Source organism: Schistocerca serialis, chromosome 9 (genome assembly GCF_023864345.2).
Source record: "Schistocerca serialis cubense isolate TAMUIC-IGC-003099 chromosome 9, iqSchSeri2.2, whole genome shotgun sequence".
Taxonomy (NCBI): domain Eukaryota; kingdom Metazoa; phylum Arthropoda; class Insecta; order Orthoptera; family Acrididae; genus Schistocerca; species Schistocerca serialis.
Genome location: NC_064646.1, coordinates 394,109,173 through 394,136,555, shown reverse-complemented (window position 1 = coordinate 394,136,555; position 27,383 = coordinate 394,109,173). Strand labels below are relative to the sequence as shown.

Genomic DNA, 27,383 nt, shown 5'->3' with positions numbered 1-27,383 from the left:
GTAACCTTCATATTTGTGGTGTACAACGTAAAGAGGTTGGATAATTTGGTGGCAGATAGACTGAGTCACATGTTCCATTGGCGTGATGATAAGCAAGTAAATGATCATGCCACAAAAGATCGAGGTCAGGTTCTTTTGACGAGTCTGATTTTAATGCGGTTTCCTCAATTACTCCATGATATCAGGGAATTTCAACATCAGGATGATTGGCTGAGTGAGGGAAGTTAACGACAAATGAGAGAGAAATGAGCAGGAAATGCCTTGTGTCTTAAGGGAAAAGTTGTTAGTCCCGGGCTAATAGTAAATATAATGTAGTTGTTCCAAAGGAGCTGGCTTCTTTGCTCTTTCCACATTTTCACGAATCATCAGAAGGGGGAGGCGGAAGGAATTGAGGCATATAATTATGAAACGTATGAAAAATTTTGGAAGAAATTTATATGGCATTTTGGAAGATAGATTTGGATTTTTTAGGTCCTGTGACAAGATCAAAGCTCGTTAATCGCTATATTCTGGTTTCTGTCGATGCATTTACGCATTTTCGTAAGGTTTCTACTGCTCAAGTGGTAGTACAAAATTTGCAGTTTTTTCTTTTTTTTTGGAACCTTCACTGCACCGCAGTGTTTGGTAATTGATAATGCTACATCTTTTGTGGCCCATAGTTTTAAACAATGCTGCCTATGTGTGGGAACTGAAATGGAAAATGTTAGAGGTAATCAGTATAGACTGTTGCGTCCATTCATCCACACTTCAGTAGCTGACCGACTGCCCAGGGAAAAATAAACACTATGGCTTGCTTGTACCATGCATATTTGGCGCTTCTAACCAACCTAAAACCATACTACTCGTAATAGCTATAATTTTTAGTGTGAAAATGAAGAAAATATTTAAGTAATGTTGTTCATTCATCACTAGACATATCTGCACTTGTATCTCTTTTACCACGCTGAGCGCATTAATAAGAACTTGAAGTCTGCCTTTATAGCTTATGATAGCAACGTGGCTGGGATCGATTGCTTCCGTTGTTAACCATGGAATTTAATAATGTCCGTTATAGGAGCCAGCAATGTATCCCCGCTAAGTTGCTCTTGGGTTCTTGAGTAGCTGCTTCACTGTGTAACTTTTGGCCAATTGATAACCGTTTGCCTCATAGGAGAAATTTTCATAAAGTAGCTACTCAGTGGAGAAGTTCTAAGAGGAAGATTATAGTACCACATCAAAAGGAAACTAAGCGGTAAAACATGGGCCGGCGATCCAATATCTACCGAGTTGGGAGCAACGTTTTTGTTTGGAACTGTTTGGTTATTAGTAAAGCCACTGAAATTAACCACCGAAAAGCTTCTGCCCAAGCTCAAGAGTCCATTCCAAATTAGCAAGTTTCTAATTCCAGCAACAGTTTTGTTGATTGATATTCACACAAGAAGAGAAGTGAGAGCTCACTTTTCCCAAATAAAGCTGGTTCTCGAGACTGATCTGATCGTTTAGCCTTGTGTAATCAAATCGTGAGGGGGTATGTGCCATGGGTTGCATTATTTTTGTTTATGCAACAAGTTTAGCATAACTGTTGGTCACTGGTGAGATCTGATGTATGGTCCCTCTGGCGACAAGGTGTAATATCGTGGCTCTGAGGCTTGTCAACGAAATGCGCTGTGAGCCAAGTGCAGGGCTATTGTCCGCGGAGTGCGTGAGGCGACAGGTGTAATCAGTAGAGACAGCCCCATATCTAATCCGGTTGAGTCCTCAGAGTACTCAATCGACGTTATGGGAAGTGTGGCTCCATAGTGCTGAATGTATAAATGCGGCTCATAATTCTGGCATTTTGGACACGGAGCGTCATTATGTAACCCACAAGTAAATGTCATGAGCATGTGCTCATAAAGATAGATTTTCGATCAGATACTGTAAGCTGGTGTTTCGCTAATACCACCCTCACTTACCTGTAGGGATTAAACCGTTTTATTTGGCTGGAAACTTATGTATTTCTTTGTCAAATGAACTGGCAGTCAGTAATCAGGTTAAATGCGCAGCAAATGAAGTTTTCGTTGCATGTTCATGGGTGCAACTACTCGGAATCAACTGTTGTTTTAAGTAATTTATGGAAGCGTTTCCAGTGGCCAGTGGGTACTGATTAAAACTTACTACTCGACTCTGGAAGAGGTTTCTAAAATATTTAAGCTAATAACGACATACTAGAGGCGAACGTGAAATTGAGGTTGTAGTATGCTGTGGTATCTTGTGTCTAACACTGAACTGTTTCAGGTAGACCTTCGAGTAATGCCTACTTTTGGTGTAAACTGTATGCACGGATGATGATTAACTGTTCAGCCAAAATAATCATGTAACCACACGGCAGGTGTAATGGAACCAGGTGGATGTTTAATAGCAGCTACGTTTGAACAAAATTTTATAGGATCCAAATTCGGAACCATCGAAGTCATTTTCGAACTAAGCTACGTTACTTAAATGTTTGATTTTTAACATTGTGTTATACATTGAAGAGCCAAAGAAACTGGTACACCTGCCTAATATCGAGTAGGGCTCCCGCGAGCACGCAGAACTGCCGCAACAAGACGTGGCATAGGCGCGACTAATGTCTGAAGTAGTGCTGAAGGGAACTGACACCATGAGCCCTGCAGGGCTGTCCGTAAATCCGTGAGAGTACGACGTGATGGAGATCTCTTCTGAACAGCACGTTGCTAGACATCCCAGATATGCTGTATAATATTCATTTCTGGGGAATTTGGTGGTCAGTGGAAGTGTTTAAAATCAGAAGAGTGTTCCTGGAGCCACTCTGTAGCAATTTGCACGTGTGGAGTGTCGCATTGTCCTGATGGAATTGCCCACGTCTGTCGGAATGCACAGTGGACATGAATGGATGCAGGCGATCAGTCACCTGTCAAAGCCGTATCTAGACGTATCATGGGTCCGATATCACTCCAGCTACACACGCTCCACACCATTACCGAGAGTCTACCAGTTTGAACAGTTCCCTCCTGGCATGCAGGGTCCATGGATTCATGAGGTTGTCTCCACACCCGTACACGCCCATCCGCTTGATACAAGTTGAAACGAGACTCGTCCGACCATGCAAAATGTTTCTAGTCTTCAATAGTCTAGTGTCGGTGTTTATGAGTCCAGGCGAGGTGTAAAGCTTTATGTCATGCAGTCATCAACGGTACACGATTGGGCTTCCGGCTCCGAAAGCCCATATCGATGATGTTTCGTTGAATGGCTCGCACGCTGACACTTGTTGATGGCCCAGCACTGAAATCTGCAGCAACTTGCACAAGAGGTGCACTTCCGTCACGTTGAATGATTCTCTTCAGTCGTCGTTGGTACCGTTCTTGCAGGATCTTTTTCCGGCCGCAGTTATGTCGGAGATTTGATGTTTTACCGGATTCCTGATTTTCACGGTACACTCGTGAAATGGTCGTACGGGAAAAACCCCACTTCATCGCTTCCTCGGAGCTGCTGTGTCCCATAGCCCGTGCGCCGACTATCACCTTAGAACTCAGTTAAACCTTGATAACCTGCCACTGAAGAAGCAGTAACCGATCTAACAACTGCACCAGACACTTGTTCTCTTATGTAGGCGTTACCGACCGCAGCGCCGTATTCTGCCTGTTTACACATCTCTGTATTCGAACACTCATGCTGATACCAGTTTCTTTGGCGCTTCAGTGTGTAACTGTGAGCTTCCGTAATCGTTCTGAAGTTCTGTTTTAAATATTGGGTTTGCTACCATTAAGCTGTATTTTAAAAGTGATATTGTTTTAAGCATGGTGTTTTAAGAGTTGTTAAGAGGTTTATGCCTTTGATCATCTTTCTGTTTACTAGACATTTTGTGGCATAATTCTAAGTGTTGAAGCTGTTAGTCACTTGCCTTCGTTGACATTTCGAGACTGAAACCTATAATTGTGATCTTTTACGTACCTGAAAGCGAGCCGTGCGTGGCTCGTGTTCGTGCCATATCTCATTTGACATCCTGTTTTTACTGTACTACCACCTCCTTATGTTAATTTCAATCAATGGTGCCACTGAGATGCCGCCTTGCCTGTCCGTGAGCGGCAGCAGCGGCGATTATCGATATAAGCCCTGGCGTATTATCTTTGCTGACTGCTATTACTTCCCGGTTGTAGAGTGTTCGGGGTTAGTTCGGATCTGCCAGTGAGTTGGGACGCGCTAGCAGTTAGCACGGATCTGACAGTGTTTGAGTTGGCACACGGTACAAGTTCAGTCTGGGCGCGACAGCAGTGCGGTCCGGACGGCCATGACTAGTCCGAGCCGGCCGTTGTGGCCGAGCGGTTCTAGGCGCTACAGTCTGGAACCGCGCGACCGCTACGATCGCAGGTTCGAATCCTGCCTCGGGCATGGATGTGTGTGACGTCCTTAGGTTAGTTAGGTTTAAGTAGTTCTAAGTTCTAGGGGACTGATGACCTCAGATGTTAAGTCCCATGGTGCTGAGAGCCATTTGAACCTTTCACCATTTTGCAGGCCTCATCAGCGAGAAAAAGTTTCATAAAGGTTTGGAATATTGTGTTAAGTTTGTTGCAAACCCCTAAGTGCCCTCATGCTCAAATAGCATATGAGTAAAGTATGGGTATTAGAGTGTCGTGAGCTCCCTTTTCGCCCGACCACATTAACTTACAACACATAATACTGATTTCCAAACAGTAAATTATGTGTGTACCAAGTTTGATCCAGTGGTTTAAGAGGAGACGTGAAACATAAAGACACACGTATCTACGTACAAACATCGACCGTGTAGCAACCCGTGTAGTGAACTAGACGCTCTGGAGCACGGGGTTTTGGGTCAAATTGTCTTAGCACCGCTTGTCAGAACAATAAATAAATTTGAGAGAGAGGTATTAGAGTTTTACAAATGATGACCCAAACATTAATTTTTCCGCAGATTCGGATAAGTTTCGTGTGAGTCAACATTTGTAAAACTAATTCCTCTCCTTCAAACCTTACTCTATGGGGAGAGAGGGAGAGTTTTAGTTTTAGCGACTGAAAATTTACGAAGTAAATAAATATTTTTTATTTATCCGTAACCATTTTCCAGGCAAAAATGAGAACATGGATTTTCTTGAATTACAGCACCAACTATCAAGAATGAAAAAAAAAGTTTTGAGACAAAATGTACGTAGTTTTTTATGTAGAATCTGATTCTGCAATAAAAAATGGGGGTTCACATTTGAAATTTTAAAGTTGCCTCACGTCCCACCCCTAGGGGGCTGGGGTGGTGGGCTACTTTTAGCAACAACAGATGTCCCCCTCGAAAATAATCAACCTTGGATTCTCCACATTTTTTCGTGTGAAGCTTATTTTTCGAGTTATCCTGGTTTGTCAACTTAAAATTTATAAAAAAGAAATCACTCCCACAGTAGTCTGTAAGAAAGCCTTAGGCTTCTGTTTATGGAGCTTAAGGATGACGATAGCAACAAGAGAATCTAAAGCGAGCCTTACCTGATAATTATTTGATGGTGTTTTATATTGTCGACCAATTGTTGATACATTTCGTCAGGTGTATATCTACTTCGAGACATGGTGGTGATTGAGGACCCAAACCGTTCTCGAACCACCAAAGACGATGGGGACGCCGGCGAAACCTGGACACGAGTGGCCCCCGGCACATCCTGTCCAACGTCCGCTGCGGTGGCGGCGAGCCTGTCGTTGAGGACGGCGAGCTCCGCGGCCACCTGCAGTATGAGCGCTATGAGGGAGCCGTCCACCAGCACCGTGGTCTCGGAGACGGTCCAGCCGAAGGCCAGCTGCAGGCAGTACAACGTCTCGTAGGCCGGCGAGGCCCGGGTGTCGAGCGGCAGCCACAGGGGGATCACCAGGTCCCTGCTGGCGCGGGACGCGCTGCCAGCCGCCACGATCCTGATGATGGGGGCCACGCTCCAGTAGGCCGAGTTCATCCGGTAAGTCACCTGCAAAAGGCGCCACATTCTCGCAGAATGATAAGAATAATGATAGCAGTTTAATCAACGTAACAATACACTAGGATATACAGATCATTCTAACAACTCCGAATGTAGCAACGGTAGACAAGTGCGAGAACTACCGTGCAGTCAGCTGAAAGGTGCGCGCATCGAAGTTGCTGCCAAGAATAGCATACAGAAGAACGGAAAAAAACTGAGGATCCGTTAGTATACGATAAGGTTGGCTTTCGGGAAGGTAACGGCACCAGAGCGGTAGTTCTGAAGTTGCGATTGGTGATGGAAACAAAACTTAAGAAAAATCAAGACACGTTAACAGGATCTGTCAAGCTGGAAAACGCTTTCTACGATATAAAGTGGTGCAAGACGCTGGAAATTCGGAGGAGAATGTGAGCATGCTATAGGGTAAAACGAATAATCTACGCTATTGTATAAAGAAAAAACGTTTACCACTGTTTCCAAAAATCTCGGAAAGTTCTTAACCAATTTACTTCAAACCTTTACACTACTCTGATAAACATTTGAACAGACATATAGCACGTATATTTTAATATACACTACTGACCATTAAAATTGCATACCACGAAGATGACGTGCTACAGACGCGAAATTTAACCTACAGCAAGAAGATGCTGTGATATGCAAATGATTAGCTCTTCAGAGTATTCACACAAGGTTAGCGCCTTTGGCGACACCTACAACGCGCTGACATAAGGAAAGTTTCCAACCGATTTCTCATACACAAACAGCAGTTGACCGGCGTTGACTGATGAAACGTTGTTGTGATGCCTCGTGTAAGGAGGATTGTAGCCTATCGCGATTGCGATTTATCGTATCGCGACATTGCCACTCGCATTGGTCGAAATCCAATGACTGTTAGCAGAATATGGAATCGGTGGGTTCAGGAGGGTAACACGGACCACCGTGCTGGATCCCAACGGCCTCGTATCACTAGCAGTCGAGATGACAGGCATCTTATCCACATGGCTGCAACGGATCGTGCAGCCACGTCTCGGCCCCTGAGTCAACAGGTGAGGGCGTTTGCAAGACAACAACCATCTGCACGAACAGTTCGACGACGTTTGCAGCAGCATGGACTATCAGCTCGGAGACCATGGCTGCGGTTACCATCAACGCTGCATCAGAGACAGGAGCGCCTGCGATGGTGTACTCAACGACGAACCTGGGTGCACGAATGGCAAAACGTCATTTTTTCGGATGAATCCAGGTTCTGTTTACAGCATCATGATGGTCACATCCGTGTTTGGCGACGTCGCGGTGAACCCACATTGGAAACGTGTAGTCGTCATCGTCACACTGGCGTATCACCCGGCGTGGTCGTATGGGGTGCCACTGGTTGCACGTCTCGGTCACCTCTTGTTCACAATGACGGTACTTTGAACAGTGGACGTCACATTTCACATGTATTACGACCCGTGGCTCCACCCTTCATTCGGCCCCTGCGAAACCCTACATTTCAGCAGGATAATGCACGACCGCGTGTTGCACGTCCTGTACGGGCCTTTCTGGATACAGAAAATGTTCGACTGCTGCCCTGGCCAGCACATTCTCCAGATCTCTCACCACTTGAAAACGTCTGGTCAATGGTGGCCGAGCAACTGGCTCGTCACAGTACGCCAGTCATTACTCTTGATGAACTGTGGTATCGTGTTGAAGCTGCAAGGGCAGCTGTACCTGTACACGCTATCCAAGCTCTGTGTGACTCAATGCCCAGGCGTATCAAAGCCATTATTACGGCCAGAGGTGGTTGTTCTGGGTACTGATTTCTCAGGATCTATGCACCCAAAGTGCGTGAAAATGTAATCACATGTCAGTTCTAGTATAATATATTTGTCCAATGAATACGCTTTTATCATCTGCATTTCTTCTTGGTGTAGCAATTTTAATGGCCAATAGTGTATATACTGAGTGATTCAGGATGAATGTCGTGATTTGTGAGGTGAGTCTACGCATGAAAATAAACCGAAAAATTCCTGTGAACATATGGCCCATTTCTTAGCGTTACTGAACTGGAGCAGGTTCAAAACTACACAAATCCATCAACGAATATGAAGAAAAATGTGAATATTAATTACCGAAATGCTTCATAGGCACTGTCGTGGGCAGAATAATGGTGGGACAGATCACTAATCCATCCTACAGGAGGTTTGGGGGTTCTCCAGCAGATAGCAGTACTGTGACTTCGCACCGAGGCAACAGCTGCAAGTGTACCCAGTGTGCACTCGTGGGTTGGGTCGACCGTGTACACAACGTGCTTGAGGGTTGTTTAATTGACAAAATTCATTGTTTGACTGAGTAAGCAGACAACCGTTTTGCCACGCGGGGTAGCCGAGCGGTCTGGGCGCCTTGTCACGGTTCGCGCGCGTCTCCCTCCCTCTCCTCCCCCCCACCCCTTCCTTCGGAAGATCGAATCCTGCCTCAGGCATGGGTGTGTATGTTGTCCTTAGCGTAATTTAGTTAAAGTTACATTAAGTAGTGTGTAAGCTTAGAGACTGATGACCTAAGCAATTTGGTCCCATAAGACCTTACCACAAATTTCCAAATTTACAACAATTTTGTGAATGGTTGGCTGTGCACAGCGACGTTGTGCAATACACTTTATTTATAGATGATGTTACACACAATGATTTCATGAACACCTGCTGTTCTTATAGGTGGGCGATGGGGAACCCACAAGACATTAGGGAAACAAGATTACAGGTTGGGTTCTCAGTGAACGTCAGGTGTGGTATGACTGACAGCCTGTTGATAGTGCCTGTGTTCTTGCCATATCACGTGACAGCCGCAGCATATGCACATTTCATGATAGAATACCTACCTGCAGTTTTGGAAGACGTGGCATCAGAGCAACGACGACAAATGTACCTGTAACATGATGGATCATCGATTCACTGTACTAGAAAACAATCCCAGTATCTTCATAACACATTTCTTCAACGTTGGACTGGTCGTACGGGCACATTAAGTGGCCTGCTAGATCACACTACTTAACCCCATTAGACTTCTATTTATGGGGCTGGTTAAATGGGAATGTGTACATAACGAAGTTGGACACACACAAAGATCTTGTTGCTCGCATGACCGATGGTGTTGCTCGCATTAAAGTCCACAGAAAAGATGTCTGATGTTCAACACAACACACTCTCCGACACGTTGACAAGTGCACTGAGATGGGTGAGGGACTTTTGAACACATCTTGTGGAATACATCAGTCATGAGTCCCATCATTATTCCTTACACTACAGCAACATTGTTAGCAAAAGTTTCGAAAACTCTGTGGCCGATTTACTTCAAGTTTTTGCACGATGCTCTAATAAACTTTTGGACAGACGTAGGCTACGTACGTTTTTAATGCACTCATATATATGTAAAACAGGGAAACGTTGTTGTCAGGAATCTAGAAATTCTTGAGCGATTTACTTTAAACTTCTGCACGATACTCAAATAAACATTTGGAAGGACCTTTTTTTTAAACTTTCATGGTAAAACTCGACTTCGAGAAAGAAAATTCTGTGTTTTGCTGTTCTGTGCTGTGAAAATGGCTTTTTCGCTTCCTTTTTGGCAGTCCGTGTTAACTGTGATAGCATTTAAAAAATGGTTCAAATGGCTCTGAGCACTATGGGACTTAACATCTATGGTCATCAGTCCCCTAGAACTTAGAACTACTTAAACCTAACTAACCTAAGGACAGCACACAACACCCAGCCATCACGAGGCAGAGAAAATCCCTAACCCCGCCGGGAATCGAACCCGGGAACCCGGGCGTGGGAGATAGCATTTAAACCATAAGACAAGTTATTTCTCTGATATATACATTTTTTTGCCTTAAATTCAATTTAAGAAAAACAATTGTGCACACAACAATATGACGTTTTGTTTTCTTCTCTGCAGTCGTTTTTAATAGCATTTTAAATTACGATAAACAAGGCACAGGGGCAGTCTCTTACATACTGCGTAATTGATTTGTCACCACAGTGCTTTCCCTAAGGATATCTGTACGTCGCTTGATATAGAGTGAGCTCACCCCAGAATGTATACATCATAACGAAAAACATTGTGTACGGTCACGCCTTGAGTTAAATAAATATTACTGTCAATTGTATATACTGCATACTACAACATTAATGTGGCTGATGTACGTAGAGATATGCTCTTCAGTTTGCACAATTCTCTCTGTGAATGGTTAGTAATTTCTACGCTGCTGTTCGATTATGTGTGAATGAGATTTTGTCGATATGTGGTGCAAAAACAGTTCACATTATTTTTTAAAAATCACGGGTTAAATAAACACTTCCTATCTCCCGCACAGAGCGTCGGGGGACGGGAGGGGGGGGGGGAGGGGGAGAGAAGAGATGGTCAGAGAGAGGGCGGAGGAGGAGATGTGTACAATACATGTGTCGAACGCCGACGCTGGTGAAGCCGCGGAGTATAGACCAATGGACTTATCGGCCAGAATATTATGACCACCCACTTAACAACCGGTATCTCCACCTTTGGCACGGATAACGGTGGTGACGCACCGTGGCATGGAAGCAATGAGGCCTTGGTAGGTCTCTGGAGGGAGTTGACACCACATCTGAACACACAAGTCACCTAATTCATGTAAATTTCTGGGAGGGGGACGATGAGCCTTGACGCCACGTTCAATCACAAAGATGTGTTCGATCGGGTTCAGATCTAGTGAGTTGGGGAGCCCGCACATCAATTGGAACTTGCTACTGTTTTCTCGAACCTTTCCATCCTGGTCTTGTTACATGGCGCATTATCTTCGTGAAAAACGCAACTGGCGTCGGAAAATGTGATCGCCATGAAGGGGTGTATTTGGTCTTCCACCAGTGTACGATACTTCTTGGTTGTCATGGTGCCTTGCACGACCTCCACTGGAACCATGGATCGTCACGTGAATGTTCCCTAGAGCGTAATGGTGCTGCCAACAGCTTGTCACGGTCCCGCAATACAGGTGTCAAGGAGCTGTTGCCTTGGAAGACGACAAGTCCACGCCCTCCCACTGTGATGAACAAGGAGATGTCTGGATTCATCACTCCATGCAAAGCTCTGCCATTGCGCTAACGTCCAGTGCCGATTGTCAAGTGCCCATTTCAGTTGTAGTTACTGATTGTTGTGGTGTTAACATTGGTACATGCATGGTTTATCAGCTACGGAGGCCCATCGTTGGGAGTGTTCAGTCCATTGGGTGCCCAGACACACTTGTAATCTGCTCAGTCTTAAAGTATAAAGTTAGTTCCGCCAGAGTTCGTCGACTGTCCTGTTTCACCAGTCTGCCCTGCCTGCGACGTCCGTTAGCTGTAGCGAGGGGGTGTCCACCCAACCCCACGACGTCTAGACATGGTTTCACCTTGGTTTCGCCACGAGTTGAAGACACTCAGCACAGCACTCCTCGAACACCCGACGAGTCGTGCAGTTTGCGAAATGCTCGTGCCAGGTCTCTGGGTCATCACAATCTGCCCCCAGGGAAACTCAGGGCCATTCCAGTTCTACACACTGATACTAAATGCATCGTGGGTGAGCCTAACAAGCAGTCATTCCTGAACACATGGCGCTGCTATCGCCTGGATGAGTTTATATCGATAGCAGGTAGGTGGTCATACTATTCTGGCTGATTAGTGTATATGTCTAAAGTGGACTGTGTATTATATATGGCGTTAATCCCATTAACTTTGAGCGGCTGCGCAGAGGCGATAATCATATTTTGTATATGCAAGCACGTAGTATACTTTTCGTCATTTTGACGTTCGTTGCCCGCCGCATGCATGGTGTTGCAATTTTAATGGCTAGCAATAAAGAAAAATGTTAACAAGTGCACTTTGTGTCGTTATCATAACGGTGTATGCACCTTTTTGCAATGATATAGGGCTAACGCGCTTTCATGTCGGAAATGCTTGACGTATAGTTACACAAATATCCTTAGAGGAGCGGTATTCTGGTGAGCATACGTTACCTGCAGAAATCGATGCAGCCTCGTAGCTGTGACGTGGTGGCGAGCTCTGCGGCCTTCTGCGTCCGGGAATCGTTGACGAGACGCTGCCAGCAGTCGCAGCAGCTCCGTCAGGCGCTGTCCGTCCAGGGAAAACGAGAACATCTGCACATTGGAAATCAAACAAGAGACTGTTAGCAAAATGCACATTACTCGGTCACCTCTACGATTCCACACCTCGTGGCTGAAGTTAATTGTAACGAGGCCTGAGCAAAGTGATGCGGTGGTCAATACACGGGACACAATAAGTTTTTTTTTTTTTTTCTTTTCATGTCGGATGCCACAGCAACAAATTTATTTAAAGTCAATTCCATTTTTCACCTTGGCGTATATGATCACAGTCATTTATTTCACACAATCATCTGGTTCGCCGATGTGCCATTTTGAAGTACTTATTGATAATAATGACGTCTTGAGTTTATCCATATTATATGGACTGTGTTGAGGACTGCGACTGTATTGCAACTTCATGAAATAATTTCTACTGTTTCAGTCACTTTCTTACTGATATTTAATTAGCACGATGCGTTTCGGCAATATGCTACCGTCATCAGGTGCATTCCAGTTACATTTCCAATATATTAATTTGAAGTATGATTAGATTCATTTGATGTCTGTGCCATTTAGGCTATGTGACGAAATACAATAATTTTTGTTGGAAATTTAGCTGCCTGTGTCACAGAGCACAATGAAAGACGCTTCACATCTTAACACCTTCACATACACTCATACGTCTGCCGTTTAAATATAAAACTGCTGTGGTACACTATAACAAGTACAGCGTTTCATACTCTTCAACAGCTTAAACAATACTGCCGCCTTAGTGGCATACGTGATGTCATTGCATTCATTGTTTAAGGCAAGTACTTGGATTGTTCCTTTAAAAGTTCGATCTAAGTCGTTTCGCAATACGAGCTTTTGCTCCGTGTTGTATGACCACGTTGTCAGACTACAATATTTTCACTCTGTCAAGCGAAGCCAATAGCAGACTTGTACATTAGCCGGTTCCCAAGATAAAGTTACTTGACAAAATGGTATTTTCAGCGGAACGGAGTGGTTTGGGTATATTGACTGGCTGATCAATTTAATCTAAAACTGAAGGTTCCTGGAAGATGAAAATATATCCCTGACTTGACGGCTTAGGTCTCTTGACATCTCAACGTAGGTAAAATCCTTTCTCCGTTCCATCGCATTAATACTGCTGAACCTAGTCCAGCAGGTTGACAGCGGAATATGAAGGCTAAGGGTATTTAATAGACTAATAATAATAATAAAAAATCATTGAAGTGTGAGTAGGACTCGCGAACCGACGGTTCCATACAAACTTAATTACGTATATAGACAGTTCTTCCATCCTGGGAATCGTGAACCTCGAAGATTTCTGCCTGTTATCGACATTACTACAGGCTAGATACTGGTTCCGGCGATTTCAAGACTTTCGAGATCAATTCGAAGTGCTACGGTCGCAGGTTCGAATCCCGCCTCGGGCATGGATGTGTGTGGTGTCCTTAGGTTAGTTAGGTTTAATTAGTTCTAAGTTCTAGGCGACTGATAACCTCAGAAGTTAAGTCGCATAGTGCTCAGAGCCATTTGAACCATCAATTCGAAGATAATTATACGATTTTTTCCCTTAATTGTACTGTGAAAACTTGATTCTTGTAACATTTCATGATTCTAGGTCAACGGGAAGTATCCTAAAGGTTTTGATGACTGACTTTGCAGGTATAAAAATATGTGACAAATGTAAATATCTTTCGATTGGAATCACTTAGAAACTTAATTTTTTAAACCTCAAGGGACTGTAGACCATAGTATGTAAGATAAATTTCAACTTCAACTTCGATCGGTTACTGAGAAAAAGCGGTTATAACAGGCGGACAACAGACAGACGGATAACAAACGACAAAAAAAAAAAAAAATTTTGTGCGATGTAATCACAAATTAATAGTTTTCTGACTTCTCTTTAGCTTGTGCCTTAAAATATTGTTTCGTGCCAAATTTCGTGATTCTAGGTCAACGGAATTAACATTGTTACTTTACGAGTGAATTGGCGAGTATCAGAGTGTGTGACATAAATCGCCTTACTTTCTGATTGCAATCACTGAGAAGCTTAAATTTTTTATGCTGCCAAAGGATTGTAGACTTTAACACGTGACGTAAACTTGAACTTGATCTATGTAACCTGTTCCTGAGAAAAAGAGAGGCTTAACGGACGGACAGACTGACGGATAGCAAATGACAAAAAATAATTTTTCGTGTGATATGATTACAAATTTACAATTTTCGGAATTTTTCCTTTACTTTTATTGTGAATCCACGCTTTTTGTTAAACTTCATGATTCCCAATCTTAGGCAGCATATCGTTTCACCTCTGAAGTTCATAGTATCAAAAGTCTTGTGTTCTATTGTTAGTTTAGTTTGTTAAGTTGATGACTGAGATGATTTCTTCGAAGGAACTGTAGCTCTTCGAAAGCAGCAATGTTTGTGTGTTCTCATACTTTAGTGCTGCATCTTGAGAGACATTAAGTAGTGCTGCAGGGGAATGAATTTTGTGGAGATCGCGAAGTGAACATGTAGACAAAGGATCCAAATGAAACATTTGTTTTTTGATTCTGGCTATACCTGACGGTCGATGTTAGTTATGTGCGTTATGTCTATCTTTGCTTCGATTCTCCTGCTGTGGCTGCATGTTTCTTCCTATGCCAGCTGCACTGACTGAGATATCCAAGCACAACCCCTCATAGCTTTACTTCCGCCAGTACCTCACCTCCTACCTTGCAAACTTCATACAATTTCTGCTGCATACCTTGGAGGACTTGCACTCCTAGAAAAAGGATATTGCGGAGACATGCCATAGCAACAGCCTGGGAGATTGTTTTCAGAATGAATTTTCACACTGCAGCGGAAGGTCGTGAGGCCGGGTCGTCAGTCGTGCTTGGAAACTCAATCGGTGTGGAACGTTCCCACGAAAGGCAAAGGCCTCAGCACCGAACTCTGTTCCGATACAGTTTTAATCTGTGACGAAGTTTCTAGTCAGCACACACCCCACTGCTGAGTGAAAATTCGATGCAGAAACAGTTCCACAGCCTGTGGGTAAGCCATGTCTCTGCAGTATCCTTTCCTCCAGGAACGTTAGACCCACAGTGAATGCATCTTCATTACAAGCTTTCCACTCTGTTGCTGACGACACTGTATTACGATCGCGCCGGAGGATTCTTTCTTTCTGCCTCAGCCCCACTTCGAGGCCGCGATGCGGCAGTCACGAATGCTGTACGAGTTCCAGTACACCACTCGTGGCTGCCTCATCGCGGGGGCGAACGCGAAGTGGGGCCGAGGCAGTTTCAAATACGTTTTTACAGTCTGACAATAATTTATTGATTTGTAGTTTTAGCTTGACCATGTCCACTATGGACAAACGGTAGTTACTTTTATTCTGAAGAAGGTTGGGTTATCCCGACTGAAATCCAGGTAAATCTAGGTAATCTGTGCAACTGAGGCTGTTGATTTTTATAATTAAAATTAATATTTATACAGTTGCTGACAGGACCGCGAATGCTTAAAATATTTAAACTAAATATTAGATCACAACTATCCGTGTCTAAAGAAGGAAAACATCAACGATATGCTAGTAGACGGCATTTCCCGATGTAAGCGAGAAATAAAGCGAAAATCACCACCACTGATGATGGTCTACTTCAATAAAGAAAAACGTGTCTGGTGGAAAAAAAACCACCCACTTTTGTAGTTGCAACGACGGAACAAAAATGCCCTCAAGAATTGTAAATCAACTACGGACAACATGGCCACACAAATGAAGAATAGTAAGAAGAATTTTATTTTTAATAAATTAATTGTTAAATTGGGCCTGTGTCAGCACAACCCCCAGCCCGAGCCCCACCCACCCCAAATCCTTCACTACAGTCAACTGAAACAAGCAAATGAGGCTTTTACAGAAGCAGATGGAACCAGATTGAGTAGTGTGAGCACTCCCCTTACATATGTTGCATAACCGTGAAAAAAATATCACGGAACGTTCAGTTGCCCAGCTGAGTGACCATGATTTCTCGAAGAGTGCATTACTCTGGCTCCCCATTTCTAAATGACATGCAGGCGCTTTCCAATACGAAAAATAAAATCTCAATTTGATCTGGACTACAGCGGACCGAATATTATGTTTCAGTTTCTGCACATAGAGGAATCCCTTTTATTTCCTACACTAACACAGCAAGTAGATATTGTTCATTATTTGCGTTACAAGGGTTATTTTACATTAGCTGAACAAGACGTACGAAAGGTAGTCACCAACTGTGTAGACACAACGCCAGAATTCATTTGACCAAACAGTATCAGGGGCGGACTCCATAGAAGGAAATGTGGGCGGAGTTATTTGCCCCCCCCCACACGCACACATCTTCCGTCGTCCACCCTCCATAAAAAATAGATTTCAAAAGAAATACTTATACACTAAGCCAAAAAGAAGTAAAAGGAAAACGGTTCAGGATAAGGGCGTACGTCCATTTCTTGGTGTTTGCGGATGAGCTAGTTATTTTTGCTAACAACAAAAGACCGATCAGTTCACAGAGTTAGCTGGGAAAGGAGGTTCACAGGTCTCCTTTGGGAAGGCTAAACACAATACAAACGTCAGTGATGGACCAGCATGAATGATTTTAACCCAAGGTGAGATCAATGTGGAGGAACTCAGGTACCTTGGTGAGGTAGTCGTAAAGAATGTATTAGAACAAGAAGTAATCAATCTTAGCATGTGCAAATTGGGCGGAAAGTATCACCTGACGACAAGTCTCCGTACCGAGAAGACGCGGAATACTGGAGTCAAGTCAAACCAAAAGGATTAATGCTTCAGAGACTTCCAGTATTAACAGATGAGAACTGGTCGATATAATAGTCAAAAGATAATGCACGATATTAAGGAAGATCATAGGGAACAGATGGATTAATGGGCACACAAATTTGACAGCAAATAAGCAATTGTGCAGGAAGATAGAATGATTAATATCATTGATCAAAAAGAAAAGGCTGTTGTTCTATGGGTACATCGTTAAAAAGTCAGATGATCTTCTGACAAAGAAGATCTCGAACTTCAGAGGTCTAAAGCTAAACAATTGGAATCGTTTCAAGAATGTGATAAGGTAATCGGTAATCTAGATGACATATTTTTACATGTATCAGTTTCCAAATTTCTCAGCCAACTTTGGGAGAACGAAGTACCGCAAGAGAGAACATTGCAGCCGGGTTATGGACTTGTTAAACAGATGGAAAAGTGATAAGAAAGTCAGACGGAGGTCCGATTATTTCGTATGTGGAAGGAAGGTGTAGTTTGTCTTTTAGATCTAGTAAATGAGGAAGTGGGTATTATGATTGACAAATGACTCTGCGCGTGTTTACTATAGCTGGAAACAGCCACCGTTGACGTCGGTGCAGAGCTGTTTTTGTTTTGTCGCATTTAACAGCTCTGTCTGAGGGGTAGCAACAACAGCGTTTTCAGTAGCTCTTCCAATGTGTGACAATTATTTGAGTACACATGACCCTTCAGTTTGTCCCAAGGGCCAAAAACACAGGAAGAGGGGTCAGAAGTTTGCATTGCTGATTGTAGTCTCCTTACCAAACACCTCATACATTCGTGACAAGGTTGTCAAGGCTGCGTGTGCTGTCGATTTTTCGTGTTGAACGCACCACGAAGGAAATATGCGAGTGGGATAGAAATCGGTAGATGTCACGTACATGTAGATATAAACGAAAGATTACAGTTTCACGCTAAGATTTATCCAAGAGAAAGAGCTTCACAAATTGAGAATGTCAATAACGCAATGCCGCACCTCTGGCCAATATGCAAGCAGTTATTCGACTTGGTATCGACTGACAGAGTTGTTGGATGACCGTCTGAGGGATATCGTGCCAAATTCTGTCCAATTCATGCGTTAGATCCTCAAAATCCCTAATTGGTTGGAGGGCTCTGACCATAATACTACAAACGATCTCAACTGGGGAACAGATTCGGCGACCTTGCTGGCCAAAGGTAGGCTTTGGCAAGCACGAAGACAACGAGTAGAAACTCTTGCTGCGTATGGGCAGCATTGTCTCGCAGAAATGTAAGGCCAGGACCGTTTCCAATGTAGGGCAACAAAACGGGGCGTACAACGTCGCCGATGTACCGCTGTGCTACAGGGATGCATCAGATAACAGACAATGTGGTCTTGCTATGAAATGAAATGCCTCCCCAGACCATTACTCCTGATTATGGGGTCGTTTGGCGGGCGACAGTCACGTTGGTATCCCACCACTGTTTGGGGCGGTTCCAGACACATTTTCGGTCTGGACCAGAATTGTCTTCAGTGATAAGTTGTGCTTCAAACTGAGACCCGATGACCAGCCAAGACGGTCTAGAGACGCCGCAGATAGCGATGAGATAGCAACCTGACTGTCGCCCTCCATACAGCAAGACAGTTGGGGTGATAGATTGGGGTGCCATTTCAATTCATTTCACGACTCCTTTGCTTGTCATCCACAGCCCTCTTACAACACAGCGGTGCGTCGACGATATTCTACCCTCCGTTTTGCAGCCCACAATGCCAAGCCATCCTGGGCTTACATCTCAGCAAGATAATGTCCATTCACACACGCCGATATTTCTTCTGTTTGTGTTCCTGCTAGCCAAATCCTACCCTGGCCAAAAAGGTCGCCGTTTTTCTCTCCAATTGATGAGGTTTAGAGCTTTATGGGGAGTGACCGCCAGCCATCTCAGGGTTTTGACGATCTAACGCACCAATTGGACAGAATTTGGCACGATATGCTTCAGGAGGATATCCATCAACTATATCAGTCAATATTAAGCCGAATAACTGCTTGCATATGGCCCAGAGGTGGACCAATGCGATACTGCCTTACTCAATTCGTGAAGCTCTTTTTGTTGAAAAAAAAATCATCATCCAATTTTTCTGGAAATGTAATCATTTGTTGGTCTGTACAAGTGCATTTTTTGTCTTAGAGCGTTTCTATAGAATAGTTCTCCTTTTGTTAGTCGATCCATGTATGAATTAAACAGTTTCTGGAATTAAAGTTTAGCATTAACAATTTGATGTTCCAATCGTTTTACGATGGGGATACCAGACAATGTGCTTAAAACGCCAATCTTGAGACAATGCAACGACTCTTGAAAGTATCGATAGACACTTGTGATGCATAATGGTGCATGTTCTGTGCCTTAACCTAACTCGGAGATTGAACCAGGCCTCACCCAACTGACGATCCAAAAGTCCTGTTTTTATTTCACTTAGAAACCACCGGCACAACTTAATACGAGGTAGTTCGTCTGAACGCTTTAACTTAAGCACAACAGTAAATCTGTGAGGATACCAATCCAGATACTTTCTGATAACGTTTCAACATGACGCTCTCTTAATTTCCATTTGGGCAGATAAAAGGCGTTGAGATTTTGTCGGACGCTGGTCCAGGTTTTCATTCACTCGACCAATGTTCAAACTGTTTCCGGATATTTATGATTTTTATTCATTACAGAGCTCGTTTCACACCATTTTAATACTACATCTACATCTATATCATACTCTGCAAGCCACCTAATGGTATGTGACGGAGGGTACTTTATGTACCATTGACTGAGCCGTTCAACCTTGTTCCATTCGCGAATAGCGCCTGGGAAGAATGATTGTCGGTAAGTGTATTGACTCTAATTACTCGAATATTCTCCTCGTGGTCATTACGCGAGTTGTATGCGGGGGGAAGTAATGTGCTGTCCGATTCTTCCCGGAAAGTGCTCTCTCAAAATTTCGATAGTAATTCTCTCCGTGATGCATAATGGTTCTCTTGTAACGTGTCGCCACGCGGAGTGGCCGCGCGGTTAGAGGCAGCATGTCACTGATTGCGCAGTCCCTCCCACAGGAGATTCGAGTCCTCCCTCGGGCATGGGTGTGTGTCTTGTTCTCAGCATAAATTAGAGTAGTTTAAGTAGTGTATAAGTCTAGGGACCGATGACCTCAGCAGTTTGGTCCCATAGGAATTCACACACATTTGAACATTTGTAACGTGACAGTGGAGTTCGTTTAGCATCCCCGTAGCGCTCTCGCGCCGGCTAAACGATCCCGTAACGAAACGCACCTCCCTTCGTTGGATTTTCTCTATCTCTTGCATCAGTCCTACCTAGTAGGGATCTCAGACAGATGAACAATACTCTAGAATTCGTTGAACAAGCGTCTTATAAACCTCTTTCTTCTTTGAGTTACATTTTCTTAAGATTATTCCTGTGACTCTCAGTCTGGCATCTGCTTTTCCCACTATTTGTTTCATGTGGTCATTCCATTTATGGTCACCAGGATAGTTGATTCAAGATATTTTACGGTACCTACTGTTTCCAGTCGTTTCTCATCAATACCGTAGCTGTACAGTAGTGGATTTCTATTCTTGTGTATGCGCAATATGTTACATTTATTTACGTTGCCCATCAACTGCCAGAACCTGCACCATTCATCATTCTGCAAATGGTTCCTATCTTCTGCAATTACTGTTTTGTTATAGACAACCGCATCATCTACGATATCATTTGTACAGGGTGATCCATTGATAGTGACCGGGCCAAATATCTCACGAAATAAGCATCAAACGAAAAAACTACAAAGAACGAAACTTGTCTATGTTAAAGGGGGATACCAGATGGCGCTATGGTTGGTACGCTAGATGGCACTGCCATAGGTCAAACGGATATCAACTGCGTTTTTTTTTTTTTAAATAGGAGCCCCCATTTTTATTACATATTCATGTAGCACGTAAAGAAATATGAATGTTTTAGTTGGACCACTTTTTTCGCTTCGTGATAGATAGCGCTGTAATAGTCACATACGTATAAGTACATGGTATCACGTAAGATTCCGCCAGTGCGGACGGTATTTTCTTCGTGATACATTACCCGTGTTAAAATGGACCGTTTACCAATTGCGAAAACGGTCGATGTCGTTTTGATGTATGGCTATTGTGATCAAAATGCCCAATGGACGTGTGCTATGTATGCTGCTCGGTATCCTGGACGACATCATCCAAGTGTCCGGACCGTTCGCCGGATAGTTACGTTGTTTAAGGAAACAGGAAGTGTTCAGCCACATGTGAAACGTCAACCACGACCTGCAACAAATGATGATGCCCAAGTAGGTGTTTTAGCTGCTATCGTGGCAAATCCGCACATCAGTGGCAGACAAATTGCGCGAGAATTGGGAATCTCAAAAACGTCGGTATTGAGAATGCTACATCAACATCGATTGCACCCATACCATATTTCTATGCACCAGGAACTGCATGGTCACGACTTTGAACGTCGTATACAGTTCTGCCACTGGGCACAAGAGAAATTAAGGGACGATGATAGATTTTTTGCACGCGTTCCATTTAGCGACGAAGCGTCATTCACCAACAGCGGTAACGTAAACCGGCATAATATGCACTATTGGGCAACGGAAAATTCACGATGGCTGCGACAAGTGGAACATCAGCGACTTTGGCGGGTTAATGTATGCTGCGGCATTATGGGAGGAAGGATAATTTGTCCCCATTTATCGATGGCAATCTAAATGGTGCAATGTATGCTGATTTCCTACGTAGTATTCCACCGATGTTACTACAAGATGTTTCACTGCATGGCAGAATGACTATGTACTTCCAACATGATGGATGTGCGGCACATAGCTCGCGTGCAGTTGAAGCGGTATTGAATAGCATATTTCATGACAGGTGGATTGGTCGTCGAAGCACATGGCCCGCACGTTCACCAGATCTGACGTCCCCGGATTTATTTCTGTGGGGAAAGTTGAAGGATATTTGTTGTCGTGATCCCCCGACAACGCCTGACAACACACGTCAGCGCATTGTCAATGCATGTGCGAACATTACTGAAGGCGAACTACTCTCTGTTGAGAGGAATGTCGTTATACTTATTGCCAAATGTATTGAGATTGACGGGCGTCATTTTGGGCATTTATTGCATTAATGTGGTATTTACAGGTAATCATGCGTTCTCAGAAATGATACGTTCACAAAGGTTCATGTATCACATTGGAACAACCAAAATAAAATGTTCAAACGTAGCTACGTTCTGTATTTTAATTTAAAAAACCTACCTGTTACCAACTGTTCGTCTAAAATAGTGAGCCATATGTTTGTGACTATTACAGCGCCATCTATCATAAAGTGAAAAAAATGGTCCAACTTAAACATTCACATATCTTTACGTACTTCACCAATATGTAATAAAAAATGGGGATTTCTATTTAGAAAAACGCAGTTGATATCCGTTTGACCTATGGCAGCGCCATCTGACGGGCCAACCATAGCGCCATCTGGTTTCCCCCTTTAACATAGACAAGTTTCGCTCTTTGTAGTTTTTTCGTTTGACGCTTATTTCGTAAGATATTTGGCCTGGTCACTATCAATGGACCACCCTGTATATACTGTAAACAGTAACGGTCCTGTCCCTTGGGGTAATCTGGAAATTACCTTTACATTTGTTGAGTTTATTGCATTAAGAGCGACTTTTTCAGTTCTATATGGAAGGAAGTCTTGAATCCAGCCGAAAATCTGTTCCAATACTCGATAAGTTCGAATTTTTTTTTCAGCTAACGGCTGTGCGGACGGTGTTCGACGCCTTGCTGAAGTCAAGGAAAACGGTATCGACCTGAGGGCTGTTCTTTATGGCGCTGCGGATCTCGTGGAGGAACAGAGCGAGCTGAGTGTCCCAGGAGCTCTTTTTGCGGAATCTACGTTAATTTTTATAGAGAAGTTTTTCACTCTCGAAAAATTCATAATTCGTGAGCATTAAACACGTTCCATGTTTCTACAACAGACTGACGTAAACGATATAGGTATATAACAGTGTGCATCTGTATCTGTGCTACGGCCCTTCATAAAAACAAGAATGATCTGCGCTTTTTCCAGTCGTGTTTCTGGTGTTCCCCAACGTAGTGTTATAAGCCCTCTGCTGTTCCTTATCTATATTAATCATTTAGGGGATAATCTGAGCAACCGCCTTAGGTTTTTTGCAGATGATGCTGTCGTTTATCGTCTAGCAAAGTCATGAGAAGACCAAAACAAATTGCAAGACGATTAGAAGAGATATCTGTATGTTGCGAAAATTGGCAATTGCCCCTAAATAATGAACTGTGAGGTCATCCACAGGAGTGTTAAATGGAATCTGTTAAAGTTCAGTTGCACGATTAATCAGTAAAATCTAAAGGCCGTAAATTCAACTAATTTCCTAGGAATTACAATTACGAACAACTTAAATTGGAAAGAAAACATAGGAAATGTTTTGGGGAAGGCAAACTAAAGACTGCGCGTTATTGCCAGAATACTTATAAAATGTAACAGACCTAATAGAGGGACTGCCTACAGTACGCTTGTCCGTCCTTTTTTTGGAGCACTGCTCCGCGGTCTGGGATCCTTACCAGATAGGATTGACGGAGTACATCGAGCAAGTTCAAGGAAGAGTACCACGTTTTGTATTTTGGCGAAATAGGGCAGAGAGTGTCGCTGATATGAAACTGAGTTTGGAGTGGATATCATTGAAGCAAAGGCGTTTTTCCATGTGACGGAAACTTCTCACGAAATTTCAATCTCCAGCTTTCTCCTCCGAATACGAAAATATTTTGTTGACGCAGACGTACATCCGAAGAAACGATCACATATTAACCCTTTGTTTCCTGACATAAGAAAAAAATTACTTTTTAACATTTTCTTTGCAGAATTTATACTATTGTGGCCTGAAATGACGGTAGGATTTTTTGTAAAATTTTAATTTATTTTTCACAACTCTTTTCTCTCCTGGTACTCAGAAGTACCGTCAGACTCCACGGACAGAATCACAACATGTGCAGAAAAATGCTTCAATTTTTGTAGCTTGTACTTTATTCCACATAAATATTAAATATTTTTACATTAGAAAATTAGTTAACAGAAATATGATACTTCTGAATATTTTTTTTAATTTCGCATAAATTTATTCTAGAGCAACTTCACAATACATAGTAACTTAGCTATACATTTTTGACAGTATATACATATCACATATTTAGTGATACCTCATGAAATTGTATGAAACAGTTCTTTTTCTCATTGCAGCACAAATACACTTTACATGTACTACATTGTGAATGTGGTCTCGGCTGAATTTTATTTTTCGCACACATTTCGCATCGTCCTCTTTTACAACGGAACACTACAAAATGGTTTCCTCGGTTTCCAAGACGTACATCCTTCAGAACAGAAAAGTTATCCTTCCTTCTCTTTGGGAGAGTTATTTCATCTTTACCAGAGTTTCTCTTTCTGAGATTTGGCACTTCATATTCATTCATTAGCCCTAGTGCCACAGCACGCCTGAATTCCAGCAGTGGCAGTGCCCCATGTAGACCAATGAAAATGACGTAAGCATTGACAAAAGCAGTTTGTATTGCTCCCCAGAAGAGACGGTGCCACCATTTCTTTGATCGCCTGTCAAGACCACAAGTTGAACGTAATCTGTCTGCATGATCCACATCACCCATGTTTTTATTGTAATCACATACAATAACTAGACATGGTATAGTCATACTAGTTCCATCTTTCTGTTTTCTTGTCACTACGCTCTGTTCAGTGCCATGGAAGTTTGACGCAAAATACACTACTTTATTTTCCTTCCATTGAAATACTGTTAGGTCTAAAGACGACTCTCTGTGATTTGATTTAGACATTTTTCTTTAGGTAAATTCCCTGGCAAACCTTTCCTGTTTGTTCTAATTGTTCCACAGGCAAATGTATTTACCGATTTCTGTGTGAGAAAAAGTGGACAGAACAACTAGTGAGAGGTAACGCATTGTTGCTACAATAAAGTGTTCGCAGAACCTGATGGTGGGTTGGTTGGTTTGGGGAAGGAGACCAGACAGCGTGGTCATCGGTCTCATCGGATTAGGGAAGGATGGGGAAGGAAGTCGGCCGTGCCCTTTCAGAGGAACCATCCCGGCATTTGCCTGGAGTGATTTAGGGAAATCACGAAAACCTAAATCAGGACGGCCTGACGCGGGATTGAACCGTCGTCCTCCCGAATGCGAGTCCAGTGTCTGCACAACCTGACGGTACTAATAAGTCCGCCTTATATTTTCCACTTTATCTCATTCACTTGTAATGTAATGCTTCAAACTATTATAAAAAAACAAAGAAGCTAAGTGCGTACAATGGAAAACTCAACGGAAGTTTCAATAAATTGCGCACAAATTCAGGCAACAGCATGGAAACAAGCACATGCAATCTTCTGTTTTCACAGCAGCGCGCGAAAAACAATTTCTAGCTCGGACCACCAGAGAGGTCTATGTATTGCACAATAACATCTATGAAACAGTAGAGCAGAGTTACTGATACGTACCAACAGGCTCCCAGATCACGAAACTGCACCACAAGAAAATAATGAGAGTCAAAACTTACTGGTACTTTTAAGTACCATCAGGCAACAAAGGGTTAAAACAAGGTAAATCAGAGCTTGCACGGAAAGATATAGGTGTTCGTTTTCCCTGGGCGCTATTCGAGATTGGAATAATGAATAATTATTGTGAAGGTGGTTCGATGAACACTTTGCCAGCCACTTAAGTGTCATTTACACAGTACCCATGTAGATGTACATGCAGATGTAGACCTAGGTACCCTTAGTTGCTCAAGCGATATACAACAAATTACTGCTAGAAGGGGAGCAAGTCCTTTTGCGTAATGTTTGTAGAATCTTATAGCTGTCTCATCTGGTACTGTAGCCTTTCTACTAGTAAGCCATTTTAGTTGTCATTCTGTTCCGTGATCTGTTATCTGAACATCTGACACTTCGACGTTCGTACGGAGATTGAAAGGAGAGACCATGTTACGATCTGCGGTGAAGCAATTTCGAAAGACCGAATTCAGTATTTCAGTCTTCTCTCTGTTACCTTCTGTTTCGGTGCCAGTATGGTCACTGAGTGAATGAATAGAATATTTTGACCCACTTACTGAATTTAAACAGGGCCAAAACCTCTTAGGGTTTTTATTCAGATCGCCTGACAAAGATTTAAAGTTTTACTTTAAAAGTCATTGAACGCTTCCCTCATTGCTCTCCTTACGCCCATTTTCGCTTCGTTCATTTTATGTTTGTCAGCTACGTTTTCTACTTCTCTTGAATGTGAGATGAAGTTCTCTTGGTTTACATAGCAATTTTCTAATACGCCTATTAAAGCGTGGTGGGTCTTTCCCATCTCTTAAGACCTTACTCGAGACATGCTTGTCTGGGGCACATTAGACGATGCCTTTGATTTTTTTTTCATTTTGTTCTCTACATCTTCGTCTCAGCACAGAATATTTGATGCCGACTGCACAGACAAACCGAAATATCCTGTCACTCTTGCTAATCAAAAATATCTTCCCACATTTCTTAATGTTCTTTGTAAGACACGTTGTTCCGGGTGCTATCACAGCCTTATGATCATTGATATCTTCCTCTACGTTAACTGATTCACTAAGTTTTGCATTTCAAACTTTGCTGAGGATTTTGCTAAACCGGCTCCAGTCTTGCGCAGACCATACCGCACACGTTTATTACGAACTGTACATCATGTAACACTCGATAATGATCACACACTGTTTTATCGAGAGCACCAGTTTGTGTTTCATTCAACCGTTCGCTAAGGAGTACTGAAACAGTGAAGTACTCAGGACAGAGAATGCAGGAGATGCTGTGTCAGAAACCCATTAGTGCTTGGAAATCACGGTTTCCAGCATTTTGTAGGATGGGCACTTCTGCTGTAAGCTAAGAAGGATCATTCCAAGTCAGTCTCACAAATATTTTCGGAGGCAGCTTTATTTTGCTTGTATATAGGCTGATTCATCTGCCGCTTGCTACGGGTTTCATGCAACATGCTGAACATTCCACAAGCTAGATTTTCACATTTTATCGCTCGCTACACAATCTTTTCGTAGGAAACTTAATGTAGTTACATTTTGTACTGGGTTACGTTTTCGCTGGCGGCCACAATATTTGAGTTAATCAGGAAAAACGCATTTGATAGTTACTTTTGTACGTTTTTCTTGAATAACGGGAGTCATCGTCCTTGCGAAAACGTATTAGAGTACAAAATTTAAGTACACGAAATTGCCTACAAAAAGATCCTGTTCATTTTTTTCTATAGGACTAATACTTTTTACGTAACGAGCGAGAGAATATGAAAATCTTGCACGTGGTTTTTGAAGGTGTTGTGAGTTGCTTAAAAATTAGAGGCAGAGGCATCTCTGTAATACGTGACGTTAATTGGGACATTCATTTTTTCTTGCCGATATCTCAAAGCTTCATTACTTTGTAAAATAGTGAAAAGAACAGTACCTTGTAGTTTTATTTAGAACATAACCATTCGCCTTGAAGGAGCCCC

At 42.9% G+C, this 27,383-nt stretch overlaps 1 protein-coding gene across 1 annotated transcript in view; it reads right to left on the bottom strand.

Moving 5' to 3' along the window:
* Nucleotides 1-5,462: 5,462 nt before the first annotated feature.
* The window catches only part of LOC126419645 (uncharacterized), a 29,929-nt gene continuing 8,008 nt past the window's right edge, over nucleotides 5,463-27,383 (bottom strand). The window contains exons 2-3 of the mRNA XM_050086834.1: nucleotides 11,923-12,063; nucleotides 5,463-5,933 (exon numbers count right to left, since the gene is read on the bottom strand). Of these exons, the coding sequence (XP_049942791.1) occupies nucleotides 5,463-5,933; nucleotides 11,923-12,063 (612 nt within the window). The remainder of the gene's footprint in view (nucleotides 5,934-11,922; nucleotides 12,064-27,383) is intronic.